This window comes from Pygocentrus nattereri, chromosome 15 (genome assembly GCF_015220715.1).
Source record: "Pygocentrus nattereri isolate fPygNat1 chromosome 15, fPygNat1.pri, whole genome shotgun sequence".
NCBI lineage: Eukaryota > Metazoa > Chordata > Actinopteri > Characiformes > Serrasalmidae > Pygocentrus > Pygocentrus nattereri.
This window is the reverse complement of record NC_051225.1, coordinates 7,454,038-7,474,319: the sequence shown is the minus strand read 5'-3', so window position 1 is coordinate 7,474,319 and position 20,282 is coordinate 7,454,038. Positions and strand designations below refer to the sequence as shown.

At 40.1% G+C, this 20,282-nt stretch overlaps 1 protein-coding gene across 12 annotated transcripts in view; it reads left to right on the top strand.

The window, feature by feature from the left end:
• nfia (nuclear factor I/A) overlaps positions 1-20,282 on the top strand; it is a 185,304-nt gene that overhangs the window by 123,170 nt on the left and 41,852 nt on the right. For 6 of the 12 annotated variants that reach the window (XM_017701309.2, XM_017701308.2, XM_017701315.2 and 3 more), the window contains exons 5-7: positions 7,479-7,596; positions 11,018-11,145; positions 15,804-15,854. In XM_017701309.2, coding sequence (XP_017556798.1) covers positions 7,479-7,596; positions 11,018-11,145; positions 15,804-15,854 — 297 coding nt within the window. The remainder of the gene's footprint in view (positions 1-7,478; positions 7,597-11,017; positions 11,146-15,803; positions 15,855-20,282) is intronic. The other 6 variants (XM_037545328.1, XM_017701310.2, XM_017701316.2 and 3 more) reach the window with 1 other exon arrangement.

Here is a 20,282-nt window from a genome sequence, read left to right as displayed (position 1 = left end):
GGAGGAGGCGCCAGGGGCCTGGGCACAGAGCCCACCGATGGGGGGCTTCCCAGCCTCACCCTGTGTGCGCCCTGCCAGCACAAAGACAGCTTCTGAAGAGAGAGAGAGCGTCTGGGTGCCACCACAGCCTGGCCCGGTGACAGCATAGAGGAGGGGTTTCAGCTGTGTGTGTGTAAGAGAGATAGAGTGGGGGATGCGTTTATGATGGCTCAGGAGAGTCTGCTGTTTGGAATATTGTGTGTGTGTGTGTTTGTGTGTTTGAATGTGGGGAAAGGTAAAGAGAGAAAGAGAGAGAGGGAGATATTAGTACGATTAGCACAGCCAGCACTGCGCTGCATCAGAAGTCCTGGCATATGATTGTAACGAGATTAAGGAATATGCATAATTGATCCAGCTCCACGGAGGCATCGGCTTTTATCCTAACATCTGTGACACGCGGGGAAGAAAGACCAACGCTGGGTGGCATATGCTGGCTGTTCACTTCAAATCAAAAGTGATTTTTTTCTTCCTCTCTTTACCTCAACCCCCGCCCCCCTTTCCTTCTGTGGTTCCGTGACTTGATTTCTGTTTCTATATACACATTTCTACTCACTGTCCTTACCAGTGAACATTTAAGACTGATGTATTTACATTTGCGATGTATTTACGTTTACAAAATTTTGTAACATCGTTGTTCAGGTTTATTTAAACATTTGAAAGCCTAGCTACCTCGTACATTGTGTGAGGATTTCATGATGGATGAACCGATAGAATTTTTAAAAAGCAACTCTTTTAAAGTTACATTGAACCATTAAACTGAAAGCTTACTGTTCAGTAATAAATCTTAGAACTTTATTAAGTAATTACCATTAAATTAGTAAGTATGTAATGTAGTTATGAGTGAGAGCCTGGGCTCATGTATGGGTCCTTAGGACAGATATATATAAAATGGAAAAAAAAAAAAGGCAAAAATCTCAAATCTATGATACTATGAACTTATTTCTGTTACCCCCATACCCCCCCAGGCTTTATAGCTAAGTTGCTGCTAGTGCACATGATTTTTTTGAGATTTGACATTTGAAGCCTATAATGGACAATAACATACATTTTACCTTTTCTGTTGTCTATTTTTAACAACTGACCGAAACCTACTTAGACTATGACTCGTATTCACAGTCAGTGATGAATCTAGAACTAGACTTAGGGACTAAAGTAATGTTTACCTGCCCCTCCTCCAAAATTTTTCTCATTCATTGTAAATCAAAATATCATTGGCTCCACTGTCACTTAATATGTTATGTTGGTAGTTTATCTAACATGTAAGATCTTCAGTCCAGCTTCCATTTGCATAACCAGTGGGAGAGCTAGCTTGGCTGTATCTGCCTATATATCACAGTAGAAATAATCTAATTGGACCGTTTTCCAGTTCAAGATTTTAACCTTTTGTTTCTGACCAAAACTTAACAACGAGGTACGAGTGTTAACTACAGTACTTGCAGGGTTTAAATATAACAAGAATTATGATGGCAGAAATCATTAGATTTCTTCTGAACACCTAGAAGGCCCTGAGGGTTCACCATTGGTTTGGACATGAGCAAAAATGTAGAATTGAGCAGTTAGGTTTGTAATATAAACGTAACCGTAGTCTCTTGTCAGCTTAAAGCTTGTATACATAAGTTATACCTTCATGCTGTCCAAGGATCCCTTATGCGTCTTCACAAACCCTCCTTTAGCACACCTCCTGAAAAGCTCCAGAGTCAGCAGAGGAGTCCTCTAACAGGATTGGTCCCTATGGAGCAGCTGGGGATTAGAGTGCAGTATGTATGCGTGCTCATGACTTTGGAAGGTGCATGTGGAATCAGTAGCAGTGGCAGTAGCAGCATGATGATATGATTGAGCTGAGTGCGTGGGGTAATAGGTCCAGGCCGGGAGATGGACGAGAGAAAAGGTTTAATCCTCACACCAAGGTTTGTTGGGGTGCTGCTGGGGCAGGCTTTCACCAAAAACTCCTGCAGCATTCCCATGTGTTTTGTGTGAGATTTATTTAAGTGAATGGGTGCGAGGTTGAGTACGGAGATGGTTCCTGTTCAGAAGATGAAGGGTGGTGATATTGAATGGACGACAGGCTGCCTTAGCTTTTCCCTGTCTATATGCTATGACCTTGGCTTTGTGCACCCATTACACAATTCAGTGGCAGCCCAATCGAATCTGCTTCTGTCGATCAATATCCTATTAAAGCGCCACACAAAAAAGAGAAAGAGAGAGAGAGAGAGAGGAGGAGGGGTGGGAAGAGATGGGGGGAGAGGGGGGAGAGAGAAATGAAAGTCTCCATAAAGTTAGCGGTTATAGCTACGTTTTTGTAAATGGAACTCCACATAATTGGCCGGTCAATACCAGGCCAGGGTAATTTGGGAGATTGGGCCCCTGCCCTTTCTGTACACTACCTCCTCCCCTCTCTTTCCCTCCCTTTTGCTCTCTTTCTCTCCCTCTATCCCTTTCTTTCCTTACGTCTGCTAGTTCTTTAGTTTCTTGACACGTGACTTAGAGAGAACAAGGAACAATCACATTTTTCCTCGTCCGGCTTTATCTCTTGTATATCGCTGTGTATTTCCTACAGCACTGTTTCGCCAATTTACTTTCTCCGAAGCTTTTATATCAAGCAACAGAGACACGACTTGGCACACAGACAAGCTCAGGTAGACAACAGAATGTGTGTGTGTGTAGCTCAGCTGCAGGACAGCTTTTTGTACAGAGTACAGCTTTGCAAGCCAAAGAGACAGGATTTAGGAATAGACTGAGGTTATTGTTATTATTCCGCCAGTGAGGGCCCTACTGAAAAGCTGGCAGGCACGGGGCAGCCCGGTCCAGGGGCAGGGACACCTGGGATATCCCTGGGTACTGACTGGGCACTGGCATGCTCTGCACAGCCATATGACAGAACAGGGGAGCAGATGAATAATGGAGGAGATGGGGGCAGCCATCATTGCTCTGTCCCATCTCAGTCTTGTCTGAACCCCAGCCTGCCCCAGTACTGCCAGTGGGGATGCCAGTGGGTAGAGCCATCTGTATGGACACTCAAGCCTCTAAAGCAGTGGTGACCAATACGGCTCTTGGAGTTTTAAGTTTAGCTGTTAAGAACAAAAGCATGGTGTGATTCAGTGTAAATTATTTCTCACTGGTAGCTCATGAAAAGTTTAGAAATTCTTGATCCAAAGCTTTGGATGAGAAGAGATTTTATAATAATCTAAACTTTTAGTCTAAAACCTACATTTTAATTACTTTTCTCACAGAGAAGTAAATACAAGCAAAAATAGACTCCAAATGAAAACTTTTTTTTTACAATAAAGAAAATCTAAGTCTAAGAAGTTTCCCTACAAAGCACCATTTTAATCAGAACACTCTGAAGGACATTTTTTACATCATTTTAAAATTTAGTGGCATTCAAAATGAACTTAATGTAATGTAACGTAACATTATTACACTTGGGAACATTTCTATTGGTCTATGCATCATAACATCTTTGCACAATATAAATGGTGTTTTTAAATGGTGTAAAAAAACAAAAAATTACAGTGATGATATTCAAGGAATTGTGGATTTGCTGAGTAAGCAAGTGGTTTGCGCAGTGATAGTCATATTTTTTCTCTAACATTTCAGAGTAGAAGTGCTGATCTGTGATTACTTCAGCAGTGTATAATAGCATCACTGCATTTTTACACCCCTGTCTGATCTGTTTAGCTGGGTCAGTGGTGTGGCTCTCCATGTCGGACTCCTCACTCCTCCACCTTGACCTGCTGCCGTCGGCCTGCGGCCTGTAGACCCACTGCCTCTCACTTTAATTTGATGGCCCACTTTGTTGTGGAGGCTGTAGGGGTGATGGGGGCCGGTGCGGTGCTTTTCTCACCCTGGAGCAAGACGTCCTGAGTGCCGGAGTACTGCCCGAGGTTCCTCAGCCCAGCTGATCCAGCAGAAAAACACCAAAGCCCTGTCAGAGCCGGCTGCATCCACTCCAGCTCAGAAGGAGTTCCAGCATGCCCTGACTCGCTGGTTCACCAGCACTAAAGCGGGGAGAAAGAGGAGGAGGGCAAAGAGGCTCGGGGTGGACGCATGTCCGGGGATTTGACGTTGATTGCTGCTTCTGTTGTCAAATGCTTCAATCTGAAAATCCGGCTGAACAAAAGGCAATTTTTTTTCTTCCTCCTTTTCCCTCCTCCTGCTCCTTTTTTAAATGAAAAGGCCCTTCAGCTTTTGTGGAAACTTTAGCCAACACTGGATGGATGCAGGGTGGTGTGTGTATGTGTGTGTGTGCTGAGTTGACTGAACTGAAGACCACACTCGATAGACACTCTTTTCCCTACTCTCTGCTTTCTTCTGTAACAGTTTGTTTTAGAGATGGAATATTGGTAGTGATAGGTATCTGTATTGAGCAATAACAGCAGAAAATGTTGGATCAGACATCACACGGGGAGAAAGAATGAATCTGATCCAATCCTGTACCAGCTCGAGCCTTCACACCTTAGTGTAAAATTTCAGAAATTTACTAGCAGCAGTTTCATCCAGTAATGTACTGCTTATTTATAGCAGTCATATGATATGATAACATTACAGCTGTACTCCTGGATATTGTTAATCATTCTGTTCATTCATTTTTTTCTTGCACCTTTGTATTTCTAACATACAGTTCATATTTGCTGTAACATGCAGTCACAGCTGTGAGGGCCTTAAGATTTGCTACATTATGTCATATAGCTTGAAAAGCTATAGGCAAAGAAACACAAATCCATCTAACGTCTGGTAGTAAACGTTTTAACCTTTAGGTTAAGAGAAGGATTATGCTGTTTTCATAGAAGCAAACTACTATTTATCAGACCACAAACTGAACATCACATTACAGCAGTTACGTGCACTTTTCATAGTCATTAGGACTACAAAGATGCCAGCTACTACAGTTATAGTCTTGTAATTATACCTTAGTGAACTAGTTAAAATGAAGCACAAAATATGATCGATAATTAACAAATTAACAAAACCTGACAAAACCACACAGAATGTTGAGAATCACTTCTCCATCATTGTAATAACTTTTTAAAATGTTGAAGCTTAACCTGCTTCTCCCAGATTATACCATTTTTGCAGTCTTCTGTATTCAAGGGGTACAGTAGATTACTGCAGTGCCTCCACTGGAAATGTTCATCAGTTCTTTACAGTGTGGAACAGTGCACAATTTTGTGCGATGTGCTGTTGTTTCTTTCTATGAGGTATTATTGTTTGCCACTCTGGAAATGGATCTGTTATAATCTAGTTTTTACCCAGTCCTCAGGGCAGCTGGGATACCACACTGGAGGTATTAGACTGTTCAAGTGGTCTGAACATCATAGTCTACTTTTATATGATCATCTTAAGTGCTTCCATTAAAAACAGCTCATTTTAAAGCTTAGGATTTTTTAAAGAAGAAATTTTGGATTGATATTGTCCAATCTGAGTGGTATTGTCTCATTTCTAGTGTGTTCCTTTTACCTCTTTTATACATACACACACAAATAGATGTACACACCCTTTTTCAGACATACATTCTATTGCTGATGTCAACTGAGTCCTTCCAATGAAATCAGTATATGTGACACTTTTTGTAAGTTATATAAGCATAGTACAGTATTCTTTGATGCCCTATATTTAAAATAAAGGGGCTACTTAATGTAAATAAACCATACCTTGGCGTTTTAATATTAAAGGTTGTACAAAAGAAGAAAACAAAATAGCTGATAATCCAAAAAAAAGGTTGGAATGGTTGATATGTTTTTTCATCAGAGGGACTCCTATGTTAAACCACTTTATTAACTGTGATTTGGCTGTTCAATTAGATTGTAAGGAGAAACTCCCCAAAACCTTCCTGTGAGTACTGATGAATCCAGTGAACTCATGTGATCTCTTCAAAACTGCTTTAAAACTCTGCTTTCCAAAAATACAGAAAGGAAACATGCAAAAAATACAGGCCCAACATTTGGTTTAGTGGTGAAAACCTTGTCACTAAAGACATCTAGTTTTTTTTCCAGACATGTAAGCACACTTTTCAAAGTTTTAAAGGACTGTAGTATTTTTTAATACTTTGTGAACTAAAGTATTAGTAGACAGTCTCTGTCTCTTTATCTCTCGTTTGCACTATCTTTCTGTCTGTCTCTGCCTCTTTTGCCTCATTCAATCTTTTACATTTTTTTCTTTCTCTACAGCTCTGTCTTCATTCCTTTGAACTAACCCCACTCTCTAAGTAGATAGAATAGACTGAAACATTCTGCTAATGTACTTTCTGCACAGGCAACTCTAAAGGTAGTGCAGTGGAGATCATAGATGGTGAAAGAGAGAGAGAGAGAGAGAGAGAGAGAGAGAGAGAGAGGGAGATCAATGCTGGTCTGATAGCCACAGTCTTCATTTGGAATCCTCCAAGCAAAAGCACTTGCTAAAGCCCTTAAGAGGTAGAGACTGCGGATTACCTTTATGATTGATTTCCATTCCAGTCAGACAGACTGCAGTGTGTTCATTTTTCCCCCCAAACTGCAGCACCATGGTCCAGCCGATCTCCGTGTGCGTGCGTATGAGTGTACGTGTGTGTGTGTGTGTGTGTGTGTGTATGTGAAGGCCGGCTGAGTTACTGCAGCCCAGTGCCCAGGTTAGCTCTCACACAAATTACTTCACGTCCCACTATTAGCTATGCAAATGCAGTTGGCTTTACTGCGCCTCGTAAATAACTGGACCTGCCACTTCTATTAGAGGGGAGGGCCGTGCTCTGACGGAAGAAAAAATAAAATAAAGAGATGACTCAGAAATTATAGAGCTTTTGCTCTCTCCCCCCTCTTCTTCCCCCTTTTCCTTCCTGTCCACGTGGCCAACTTTTACACCTTCATTTTGGCCAGTGAGCCAAAGCTGTCCCTCTCTCTCCCTCGTACTCTTGCTCTCTCTCTCAGGGTCCAAGTTGCCCCTGTAGCCGTGTCCTCTTCCAATGTTAATTAGCAAGCCCATTACCGTGTCTATCAGGCTCTTCCATGCTGTCGTCTGCTCTCGTCCTGGGCTGGAGTGTATTATGTATGCAGGACCAGGCCCCGCTCCCTTACACGTTTGCGCTGTCCTCATCAAAAATAGTGGTCTCAGTCACCATGAATATAAAGAGGCATCACAGCTTTATGGAGTGGATGACAAAGGCGTTCGATAGAGCAGAGTGCTCGCCGGTGACCTACAGAGGAGATGGGGGCTCTGCGGCTAGCCGCTAGTTGGGGGTGGGGGGTGGGGGGCTTTTTACCTGATGCAATTTGGGCAAACAAGGTGAAGTCTTGCAAGAAGCAAAGTGGTTACTTCTGGCCTGGTAATGAATGGAGACGAGCAGGGCTAAATGGAAATCTAATGCATGGTTAGGTTTGGAAGCTTTTTTTTTATCCCTCATGTGCTTACATTTGTCCTTTTCTTCCTCTGTGTGTTTGTGTGTGTGTGTGCATATGTGTGTGTTGCAGCCCCCATTGCAGCAGGGACGGGGCCCAACTTCTCATTGGCGGACTTAGACAGCTCCTCTTACTACAGTATGAGCCCAGGGGCCATGAGGAGACCCCTACCCAGCACCTCTTCTAGCAGGTAACTTTCTCTCTCTCTCTGTATCTTTTGCTCTCTCTCTTTCTCTTTCTTTCTCACTTTCTGTCACCCCTTATCTACTTCCCTTTTCCTTTTTCTCCCCTGTCCCTTTGTCTCCCTCTGTGTTTGTTTCCCATTTCTTTGTCTTTCTTTCCTACTCTTTCATTCTCCTTCTCTCGCCTTCTCTGTTCCCGTATCTTTTTCTGTCTTTCCTTCCACTTTTCTTTCCCGCTTCTCTCTCTCTCTCTCTCTCTCTCTCTCTCTCTCTCTCTCTCACTCTCTCTCCATCCTGTCTCTCTCTCTCCATTTCCCTCTCAGTCTTTCTTTCTCTGGGTCTTAATTAATCAGTACAGGCAAAGATTGATGTGTTGGCTGAGGCTTGGAGGGAGACTGCAGGAGCTGGAGCTCTGTGAGCCGACAGCATATGTGTGTCCACCTGGAGCCTCCTTCTAACACTGCTCGACTGGCCTACGGGGCAGCCACACATACACGCACACACACACACACACACACACACACACACACACACACACACACTCAAACTCCCCAGTGAAAAGCTCTACTGAGTTCCCCCTTCTTCCCTTTGGCATGACTCAGGCCCACAGACAGGTGTGTGTATGTATGTGTAGGTGCTGGATTGAGGCCCCCTCCGAGTGCACTGCTTAGCAGCCTTCTGTGTTACTTCAAATGCATGAACGCTTTACAGTACACCAATATGCACAATAATGCATATACATCTACACATACTATTAATTTCTAGTCAAAATAGCCAATCATGTTTTTTTAGTGTCAGGCAAAAAAGAAGATAACGTGTCCACCTTTTATTTCAGATTTCATTTAATATTCAAGTGACTTGCTTTCAGATTTTCAGATAAATCTGCAAAAACATTTTTCCACACTTCCAAAGTTCAGTCTTAAAAGTTGGTTTTATTATATTTTTCTCATGATCAAAATAAACCCAACCACATTCAGTGATGTTGAGGTTTGGACTCTGAGGTAGTCAGTCCATTGTTCTGAGAAGACCAGCAGCTTCTTTGTTTGACTTGCAAGTTGTCTTCTTTTTATCTGTTTCCTTTTCTCAGTAAGGGCTTCTTGAGAGCTACACATCCTTTCAGATCCACAGTGTTGTCTTCTCACAGTGGAAGGATAGACAGAATCACCTGTGGATTTTTTCAGATATGAAGCAAGAGTGGAGCTTTTTTTGGTCTCTCTCTCGCAGCTTTAAGTGCTGTTTGTCTGAAGGGGGACAGTAGTTGGACAGACTAAAGGAGTCACATTTTCATCATTTAAATCCAGTTTTGGAAACTTTGTTTTTTCTGTTATTTTATGCAAGTGAGTTATCTTGCATCTAATCTCCTCAACAATATGTCCTATAAAATGTAGTAACTTTCAATTAAATAATTGAAGGCTTTTCTCTGACTTTTTCAGTGCTATGGATGCACTGAATAAGTAATGCATTGGATTTACATCATTCAACATACATACACATCAATAAAATATATCATGTCAACACTCAGCTTTCACTTTATTTTCCTTTGGCAGTAAATATGTTGATGTAATTTATTTCATTTTTGTGGGAGTGAAATGTACATTTTAATCAAGTAAATTCGATGCATCACTGTGTTTCAGTGTACACATGTGCGCATGCTCATATGCGCATATAAATGTATAAACATATACTCAGTTGAGCATGCTTTTCACTTCCAAATGATTTTCATTAAAATATTTTGCCAAATCAAGAGGCCTGCTACTCATATAATGATACAGATGTTAGTGTCTTGTAGTATAAGAAGTGCACAGTAATTAGGTAATTAAGGTGTAGTGTTTACACTTGATGTGAATGGTTTCTGATGATGTGTATGGGGGACTTGTCTGTATTTAATTTGTCTGTGCACATTTGTATGGATAAGTATATTTTATGTGCAGTGTGTGTGTATGTATGTGTGCATGTGTGCTCTGCCCACATGCTTCAGTGGCCTCTTCAGCCAGGCCTGCCAAAGAAAACATCTGGAACAAGGAGCCTATGTGTGGCTGCATGCTAGAGAGTAATTAAGTGATTATGGGTGAAAAACACCAGTAGACCTTACATTAACAAATAAATGTCAGAGCCGTGCCTTCAGCAGATAAGTCACTCGCACAAGCACTTACATTACATATAACATCACACCACCTTGGGCCCCAAGGAGTATTCACCTCCCATGTACATACAAGAGGCGGGGATACACTGCTCTTTTTGTGTTTTTGCTGCTCTTAGACACCTGATTGAGCTCATTGTTTAGAAAAAGGTCTTCTTGAATTTAGTCAGGTCTATGAAACTGTGCAGTGTACAAGATCTCCAGAACTGAAATTGATAAGCATTTTCTTATGTACTACTCAGTGCTGGAGTGGTTTTACCAGGGAAGGTCTTGTAATGTAGTTCTGATTCATACAGGATAACGTCTCTGAATAATTTCACCAAATTCCCACAGATAGCATATTGAAAGGTCATAGTACGAATGTTAATGTCAGCGTTACGCTACAGGACGTACTGCATAACAATAATAATGCTGCACAACCATATCTATTTTGTCATTCCTTTAGCGTGAAGTGGATTGGAACAGGACAACTATTACAGAGGGTGCTCTGGGTTCGGCCAGTTACAGAAGGCCATTCACCTTTCAGTTATTATAATCATACTGTAAAAACTACACACTGCAGATTCATACTGGAATGAAATCACTCCACAATTATAACTGACAGACTGCAAAAGCTACACATCCTGCATATTCGAATGTATTAAATTATTAAATAAAATTAATAAAGTTAATAAAGTGTATTAAAATTGTGACTCTCATCAGTAATCACTTACATAATTGCATATCATCAGGTAAAACTAATATTAAACAGTGCTTTAGACTAAATGTTATATGCGAATATAAACGGTCCCTCCTAATACCAGCAGATCCCCCTGTTATGTTTCCTGAAGGTACCCCCTAGTATCCCTCATGACACTTCTCAGCACCCCTCCATGCTGGGGTGGCCCCTGGTCTTGATTTAGCTTTAGGGTTAGAGCACTTAAAGAGGATTAGCACTGAGCCTGGATCTGGGGGTGCTGTGGGGGACAGATGTTAGCCAGGCCCTTACACACTCCACACTATACAGGCAGTCACATACATACACATACTAAACAGACATACATTTTCAGGCAAAAATATACAGAAACCAGAGAGAAACAATGCTATATATACCTATATAATATATATGGAATGTATATATTAAGCCAAGTCCTGACACTGTACAAAAACAAACCTGTGTGTGTATTTGTAAGTGATTTCTGTCAAATGAGTCCACATATGTGGACAGGTCTGAAATATCACTGTCCTTAGACGTTCACGACTGTAAATCTCATCCATCCTTCTATTTCTATCCCTCTCTCTCTCTACAGTTCTGCAAAGCGTATTAAGTGTATGGAGGAGGAAGTGGACAGTCCAGGGGAGGAGTCCTACTATCCCAGCCAGGGACGATCACCAGGCAGCGGCAGCCAAGCCAGCAGCTGGCACGAAGTAGAGCCAGGTAAACACACACACGCATATACAGAGCACACACCACACATAACCTAGAACCAGCCAAGCTTATAATTCTGCTGTTTCCTCCACACACACATACATACACACCAGTTACAGACACTACCAAAAGAGATTTACACACATGCATGCTCACACATGCACACACTCACAAACAGTACTGTACAAAAGTCAGAGACCACCATTTGTTTAATTTGTTTTCAGTTTTTCAGTGAAATGCACAGGGATATTTTTCCATACCTCCAAATTTCTGTATTAAACGTTGATTGCGTTTTTTTCTTCTCTTGATCCAAGTAATCCCAGACACATGATTCAGTGACATTGATATCTGGATGCTGAGGTGGTCAGTCTGTTGTTCTGAGAACACCAGCAACTTCTTTGATCAATTTGCAAATTTTCTTCTCGTTCTTGTTTCCTTTTCTCAGTAATGGCTTCTTGACAGCTACACATTCTTTCAATATATATTAAATAATCTATGAAATAAACAAAGCCTGTGGTGTCTGACTTTTGCACAATACTGTGCCAACTACACACAACAAGTCAAACTCCGAATGGTACACTCTCCTCCTCCTCACAATGAATAAGAGGCTGAGGAGTGAGAGCAGATGGGTAAAAGCTATATGTTTTTATGGTGATTTGTCTATTTGTGGTGTGCTGTGTGTTGGTTGTAGGGTGGCAGCCTGTTGTGCTGGGGTTATTTATTCTTCCTTTTGGAGGATGGGTGGAATGTTTGGAATTAAGCTTTTAAATGTCTCCTTCTATACAGACAGTCTTTATTCTCCCTCTTCTCTGTGGAGATTCTTGTCTGACCACTATATCATCCAGGGAATCCAGCTGTATTGACCTTTCCTTGCTCCAGCCACTAATGCATTTGTAGCAACTGTTGCTAGGTTGGACAAGCTTTTCAGAGCACTGGTAAAAATCTACCAAATGAGAAACTGTAGCGTGCATCTTGTAAAAGTACCTGCATTTACTGTGCTTTATTAACCCAGTCAAAATGAATGTCTCACAGGTGATCCATGGTGAGAATTTGGCCTCTAAAACTAGTTTAAATCTAGTATACCCACATTTTTGGTTTAACGTTGAAGGGTTAATTTCAAATGATATTTATTTTGTATGCATATGAAAGTTCTTGCTGATATAATAGACCAAATGTTGTTTTTAACATGTAACCGTGATTGCATTGTAGCAAATGTATTGTTCATTTCAACCAGCCTAGTTTCATTTAGCTACAAGAACACAGTCTAACTTTAACCCAGAAATCTGTATAGGCTCTAAACTAAGATTATGGCAGATTTCACTTAAATGAAATTTTGTGACCATTCAGTAAAGCTGACAGTTCTGCTCATGTTCTGTCTTCTGGCAGCAGTTAGTAAGAAATAAGGCATTTGTGGGTGGAACTTCGGGCAAGTCAGTCACTGAAGCTTTAGTGTGCTTTACATTTAATTTCATGCCCATAAGATGCCTAACACTTCTCACCAGTACTAACATGTGAATGTGTGTGTTTGTCTGATAGTGGTTCCTGATCAGTTCTCTGTGTGTGTGTATGTGTGTGTGTGTGTGTGTGTGTGTGTGTGTGTGTGTGTGTGTGAGTGTGAACTGAGCCTGCTGCAGTGCTGCTAGGTAAAGGACCATAAATCTGACTTGACTCCCCTCTCAAGTGTCTTGCTCTCTTTTTCTCTCTCCCCTCTCTCTTTCCCCTCCATTTTCTCTCTTTCTCTTATTCTCTACATTTCTCCTTTTTTCTATATTTCTGTCTCTTTCTTTCACTTCTTCTCTTCCTTTTCTTACTTTCACTGTCACCTCCATCTCTTTCTCTTATTCACTTTCTCTCTATTTAGTTTGGTGCAGCAACTCTTTAATGGCATAAAAGTTACATTATTGCCAAAGCTGTCAACATAAGCCACGAATAGGAGAAAGAGTAAAACAAAAATAAAAAAATATTAAAAAGAATGCGAGCAACAGAAAAGTTATTTACAGCATTATTTGTCATAAACAGGGCACTTCTACTCTTTCCTCTGCAGAGCTCCGGAGGACAACATAGTTATCCTAGAATCTGCTAACAGACAAGGCCAAGCTCAATAAAGCTTAAAGCTCAGCCTTCAGCCTCGACACTGACCTTAAATTCTGCAGTCACTCAACCTGCATAGCTGACCTCCACACTGCTCTCTGATCTCTCTGATTTTCTCTCTCTCTCTCTTTCTCTTCTGCCTCTCTCTCTGTCTCTCTCCTCTCACTATCTTTCTGAATTTCTGTCTTAGTCAGTCTGTCTATTAATTTCTGTATTTAATTTTATTCCTTTATATCTCCTACTTTCTCCTGCATTCTTTCGTTTTTTCTTTCTGTTTTTCTTTCTTTCTTTCATTCTGCTCTCTCTATCTCTTAGTTTCTGTTTTCTTTCTCTCTTTCTTACGTTGTATCTCTCCTGCTTTCTGGCTCTCACTTTCTCTCTTATTTGCTTTTTCTCTCTTTCCCTCTTTTCCTTCTTTTTTCATTTTTTCTTTCTCAGTCTGCCAGTCTTTCTCTCTCAGTCTGTCAGTCTTTCTTTCTCTCTTTCTTTCTTTCTTTCTTTCTTTCTCTCTCTTGCTTCGTCTCATTTGATTGAGCTATGAAAGAGAGAGCAGGGACAAAAGAAAGAAAGAACACTACGAGTGATACGTTTTGGGGAAAGAGAGGGAGCAGGAATATAAAAAATGTGCTGGCTCGCCTGATTCTGTGTCGGCTCTCTCTGTTCGTGCTCGACTTAAAGCAAATACAAATATAACTGAAAGTAGAAATAGTGTGAAATATTATCCCAGACTGGCCTGTCAGCTGCAATTCTTATATAAACAAACTTACATACATAATTTGGACAATTTTGTGGAAACTCAGTATTTCCACTTTCAAACTGTTTCAGATTGACTCAGTTGGTGTCAAAAAATGTTTTTCTTTCTTTCTGTCTTTCATTCTTTCTTTCTTTCTTGTCAGTGTGTTTATATGATTAGATTCATTGCCATGTGTAAAGAGAGGACACTGGTGTCAGTTACATAAAAGAAACAAAGAAGGTGGAATAGTTAAGAGAAGAACGGAGAAATGCATAGATTAAAGGAGCAAATGAGCAAAAGTCATATTTTTGGATGTACTACACTGAAAAAGTAGAGCAATGAATGTACTTAAAGCAAATGCTTCACTTCCACACAAATAAATATATTATAACAGCACAGTTTTGTTTTTCAGTTTACTTTTTGGCATATATTGTATATTTTGTTCATGTGGAAAATGTTTTGCATTTGAATCAAGCACATGCATTGCTTTTCAGTGTCAGGGAGTAGAGGGTCTAAACACTGTGCAGTTATCTATGTGTGTGCACTGTAAAAAGTTAAAAGTCAGGTGAACTTGAAATTTTAAGTCAAACTTCTGCGTAGTTTATTTAAAAGTTCTACCAACTCTCCTAACGTTGTTAGTACGGCATCTAAGTGAGGTTTACAAAATACAATGTAAGTTCAACTTACTTAAAAATTATTTTTAAAGCTTAACTTAAACTGTTTTGTTGACCTAAATGTGACTAGACTACAAATATGAAAATGATAAAGATTAAAAAAGCTATGGAGAAAGTTGACTTGAGCAATTGTTTTACAGTGATGTGTAAAGTTGTGGCTGTTTTTTATGTACAAACCCAATTCCAAAAAAGTGGGACATTGTGTGAGATGCTAATAAAAACTGAAAGCAGTTGTTAGTAAATTATTTAGTAAATTTGTTAGTAAGCTTGGATTCAGTAAGAAACAGTACAAAAACTGAATATTGGATGTTTTACCTTATGAACATATTTTTATAAGTTCATATTTCATTTTTGTTATTTTGTAAATATATGCCCATTCCAATTTTGATACCCACAACTCGTTCCAAAAAAAGCATTTTCCGAATGAGCATATGTTTACAAAAAAAACAATGAAACGATTATGGTTATACATTACAAATGTTGTCTTTGGGTCTCACTTTATTTGGTTAGTCCACTATAGTACCCTACATGTTATCTACAGATGTTCAAATTGTTAACAAAGCCTATGTGGTGGGGTTAGGGATCGGATTTGGACCAGGGTTAGGGCTAGAAGCAGGGTGAGGGCTGGGTTTAGGTTTTGGGCTGAGGTCAAGGTTAGGGTTAGGAGTAGAGCCAGATTTAGGGTTACAAAAAAATATTATCAGTTTAGCAGATATTTAGTTGAATGTAATTTGAAAGTAAAGTCAGTATCTACAAGCATCTAAAGTGGACTATCCAAGTAAAGTGTTACCTGTCTTGGGACTGTTTTTTGTTTAAACACAGGTCAAAGTAGTTTTGCTTTGCATTTTACATACTGTCCCAACTTTTTGGGACTTGGGCTTTTAAGTAAAGTGTGTGGGTGTGTACACATGCGCATGTGCTTTTCTCTGTTTTTGTGTGTGTGTGTGTGTGTGTGTGTGTGTGTGTGTGTGTGTGTGTGTGTGTGTGTGTGTATGTGTGTGTGTGTGTAACCTGAGCATTGGCTGTCCAGGCTGTGGTCAGTCTGGGGGAGAACATGTCTAACATAAAAAGCTGATTTGCTGAACTAACACTCGCTCTGCTCTTTTATTCACCCTGCCTTTGTTTTGTTCTTTTTTCTCCTCTTTGTTTTTTTCCCTCGTCTTTCAAAGCTGGATATAAACTGCGTGGCTCACTAGCTAGTTCGTTCATCTCAAGACAAGGTAATACTACGTCACTGTTTTCACTCCAATCCCATCCCTCACCCACCCCCATCCCAAAGGAACTAGCCTCGCTGTGGTGTCCAGTTTGATGTTGGTGTTTGGGTTTTCTGTTTTATTTATTTATTGTCTTGGTGATTCTTCCACACCTCCCTCCCACGCCTCCACCAAAAAAAACTGTAACAGTGGAAAAAGAGTCCATTCCTCCAGCCTGATATCAACCCTTGAGATCTGTATTTGTGCATGATTCCATTTTCATCCTGTTAGTGCATTTGGATCTATACGTTTTTCAACAACGTGCTTATATGTGTTGTGAAGGAAAAAAGAGATCATGTTTGCCAACCAGTGGGATTTGGCAGCACCCTGTTTAACCCTTAGAAGTCTAAGGATATTTTTGCGCTTTCCTGTACTGTTCAAATGTAATTACTGAATTGCATATTTAACTCCTTAAAATAACGAGGAGCCTTTAAGGAGTTTTGCATCCTTAACCTCTTACATCCTAAAATGAATAATTCAGTATCTGCATAGACTACAGTGCAAATTGGCTGAGATATTCCTTGGTTGTAAAAGCATGTAATAAATGTTTGAACCAGCCAATGTGTCTTGGCCATTAATTGAGTTAATTATATAGTGAGTGCAATTAATTACATTTACTTTTAATTTATATTCTTTATAGACATATTTGGGTCTGTACGTCTTGGAGTTTTTTCACTTATTTCAATGTCAAGAAATGACAGCAATCCATCATCATAAAATATCTCCTATCATAATAAAATATCTTCTCTCCTTTCACTTATATTCACAAAAGTGGTATTGATTGAAAGTAGCAGTTTTGACACATTTTTTCCACTTACTGCAAAGATACTATCAAACAAAAACATCAAACTATGGAAAATAAGACATCCTTTTTCATTGCTGTGACTTCAAAGGGTTAACACATGCATGGACGGAGAGGGAATGGAGAGCTGAGGAGAAAATTGTTTGTAATGGCATAATCCAGTGTTAAGCAGTCATATGATTTGAATGATCAGAGCCATAGAGGTGTGGAGTGAAAGTTTTGTGCAAGAGAGCTGTGAGCCTGAACTGAGAACTGAGAGACTGACACCTGTTTACTTATTCAGTAGTTTTTTGGTACTCATCCATCTGATTGCCTCGATGTTCAGTGTCAGTATGTCAGAACACTGATTAGGACACTATTAGTCTGGACATTGTCTTTCTGATGGGTGTTTGGTCTCTTGTATTTGGTGGCTGTTGGAGGCTGTTGCAGTGTGTTAAAATTAGCCTGGCCTTATAAAAAAACCTGATCTCAGCGAAGGCATGCCTTTCATTGCTGGAGTGGCTGGTGTCAGGTGATGGTCCGACCACTGGCCTCTAAAGTGACGATGGCCATGTTTCACATAGCTCAGAGTCAGCAAATGGAACATATTGCACCTCTCTCTGTCTCCTTTCTCGCTCTCTCTCTCGCTCCCTCTCTCTCTTTCACACTAATGTGAGACTCTCACAGTTCTACCTGTTACTTTGTTACCCTTAACTGTGAACCATGAAGTCCAGATTTGCTTTTCAACTGCTTCAGGCTCATGTACAAAAAAATCAAGAAGAAAACAGAATAATGGAAAATGAATAAACTAATTAATAATGGATGGGCAACGAACCTCATTGGAAATTCATAACCCAACCTACTCAACCCTTTAACTTGCAAGGATCCATGCTAAATCTCTTCACTCTCATAACTGCAAACTATACATTAGTTTCATAGTAGTAAATGATTTATGTTACCAGCTGATTTTTTTGTCTTAAACAGTTTTCTTTTTTATGAATTTTTGCAGTAGACTTTTTGGCTCTGACTGGAGGACCCTTTCACTGCACTGCACTGCCTTGTGCCTCATTCAGAAAGCAAAACTCATTCACTTCACACAAATGGGCCAACAAAACTGCTGTAGGTTGAATGAGTGGTCATATATAAATACATTATGGTTGTGACGTCACAGAATAACTTCAAAATGGGCTCTTCAAGATTAATAACTGCATAATAAGCCTGCAGTTTAAGGGCCTAACTTAATAATTAATTGTGAGTAATTGAGAGTGAGTAATTGTGAGTATAGGCCGTGGTGCTGTGTGGTGTGTGGTGCTGAGTGTATGGAGCATGTAGGAGGCTGCCACAGTCTGCCTGGTGCTGATTGATGTGCTGGACAGGCTCATGTTCAGGAGGACACTGCCGCTGGACAGCGGCAGAGAGACACGCTCGATCCACAATCCACAATCACTCGCACAGGCACTGTCAATTTGTCAGCCAGGAGAGCGGGAGAGAAACAGAGAGAGGGAGAAGGAGAGTGGGAAGAGGAGGAGAGGAACAGGCCAGGCCCGGCGCCGGGTGCGTAATAACGGCTCGGAAGAGAAAGTGCTGAGTGAGGCCAAGCTTTGATTCCAACTGACAGAACCTCTTCAAGTGTTCATTACTCACTCGCAGACTTCAGGCCTCCTTCAAAGCACATACACACACAAGTTCAAATACTCATAGAACTGGCCAAGAGTTCAGCGTGTGCTCTTTTTTCTTTCTTTGGTGTGTTTTGCATGTGCTCATATCCAGTGTCTTGCCTTTTTATGGGTTCTATTCAATTTTATTCAAGTGAGCTTTATTGGCATGAACATTTTAGTTACAGTGTTACCAAAATCCAGGGTATTATGTGTTTTTATACATGGTGGAGAAATAGAACATTGACAATCTCAAATCAAATATTACGCTGATGAAAAATTCAGTGACTTTGGTGTTGGTCTTTTTTAACTTGTTTAAATTTGCTGTAAGAGGACTTGCAGAATGCTTGTCCACATTGGCCATGGTAAAATATATCAGCCTCTAGAGCTTTCTGTGTCCTGCCATCAGTATTTCTATCAGTATAGAAGTTTGTTGTCTGCACAGATTTTCTTTCTGAGCAAGCATGCAAGCTCACTTCCAGTTATGACGTATTATTAATTTGTTTAATCAGAGTAGTATCAGAGTAGTTGTTTAATCAGAGAAGCATTTTCCTGTTTATGCGTTTTCTTTTTCAAACATATAGTAAAAATCTATGAATCTAGTTAATCTACCAGTTTTAAAGAATAATCTAGGGTCAGTTTCCCAGCCAGAAATTAAGCCCAGTTTTGGACTACATTTTCTTATCAATGGAGAATCTCCTTTTACAATGCTGTGTTGTTCGGAACTAAGATTAATCCATGTCCTGGAAACCGACACCTAGAGTTTAAGGCAGAGGTGTTCAGATTTTTCTTAAAGTGGGTCAGAATGGACCCTATCAGAATACCTGAGGACCGGTCATTCTTTGCCAAAATATTATTCATAAATTATTTTAAACGTTCACCAAAGCTGCTTTAGTTTTTCAGCCTTTTCCCTTGAATATTTATTGTGGTGTCCATTTTACGTTTCCTAATTCTTTTAATATTAAATTCATTGCAGTCTCTTGACATATGAGGCACATGTTTGTTAAAAAGTATTCCATCGCTCTTGAAATTGCTGGTTGTCACTGGCAGCTGTACTGTTTGTATGTGCTTGTGACTAAACAGCATTCAGTAAATTAATTTGCAGGTTAATTGTAAATTAATTGTAGATTACAGCAGTGCCTTTACTGTCAAGTAAAAGTATCAATTGTAACGTATGGCCGAATGGCCAATTAAAATCATTCTGCAGGCCACATTTGGCTCTGGGGCCGTATTTTGGACACCTTTGGTTTAAGGGGTTACTGCCACACACCTACAAGTGAATGCTGTAAAACAGCAGCACAATAGCAGACAGTTTACCTGTTCTTTAAGGATTGTGCATAACTAAAACCCCTTTCAGAGTGAAAAATTCACCAACAAAGGTTCGGGTTTCATATCATTCACAAATACAGCCTTTAAGTAGTATTTTACTATAATGGATGCTTTCATAAATGCTGTGAAAATTACAGTAAACAGGAGGTGATGTTCTCTGCATGAATAACCAACAGCAGCTTCATTCCTGAATCATGAACAAAATACATTCCCATAACTTTTCTTAAAAACCTGCTGTGTGAACTTCACTGGAATTTTGAGTCTGGCTTGCTTTCACACTTAACCCTTTCCTGTTTAATTCCTGGGTCAGAATGGATGTAGGGGCTAAAATATGCTGTAGTGTAAAGCGATATGACAACAGACAGGGAAAAAAAAACTGTAAGATAGAGACATCTGTGGAATGTGTGTGGCCTAAACCCCAACATCTTTAAGCCAACCTAAAATATAACTAAAATATAGGAATTTCACAGAAACATTATAGACAAATAAGTGGAAAAGCTGACAAGTGGGAGCATCTGCAGGTTAGCGTGTATGTGTGTGGGCACTGTAGTGTGATCAGGCACAAGTCATTTTAGCCTGAACTTCTCCAACAGCTGTAAACAAAGCTTACCAAACAGCCACAACAAATAG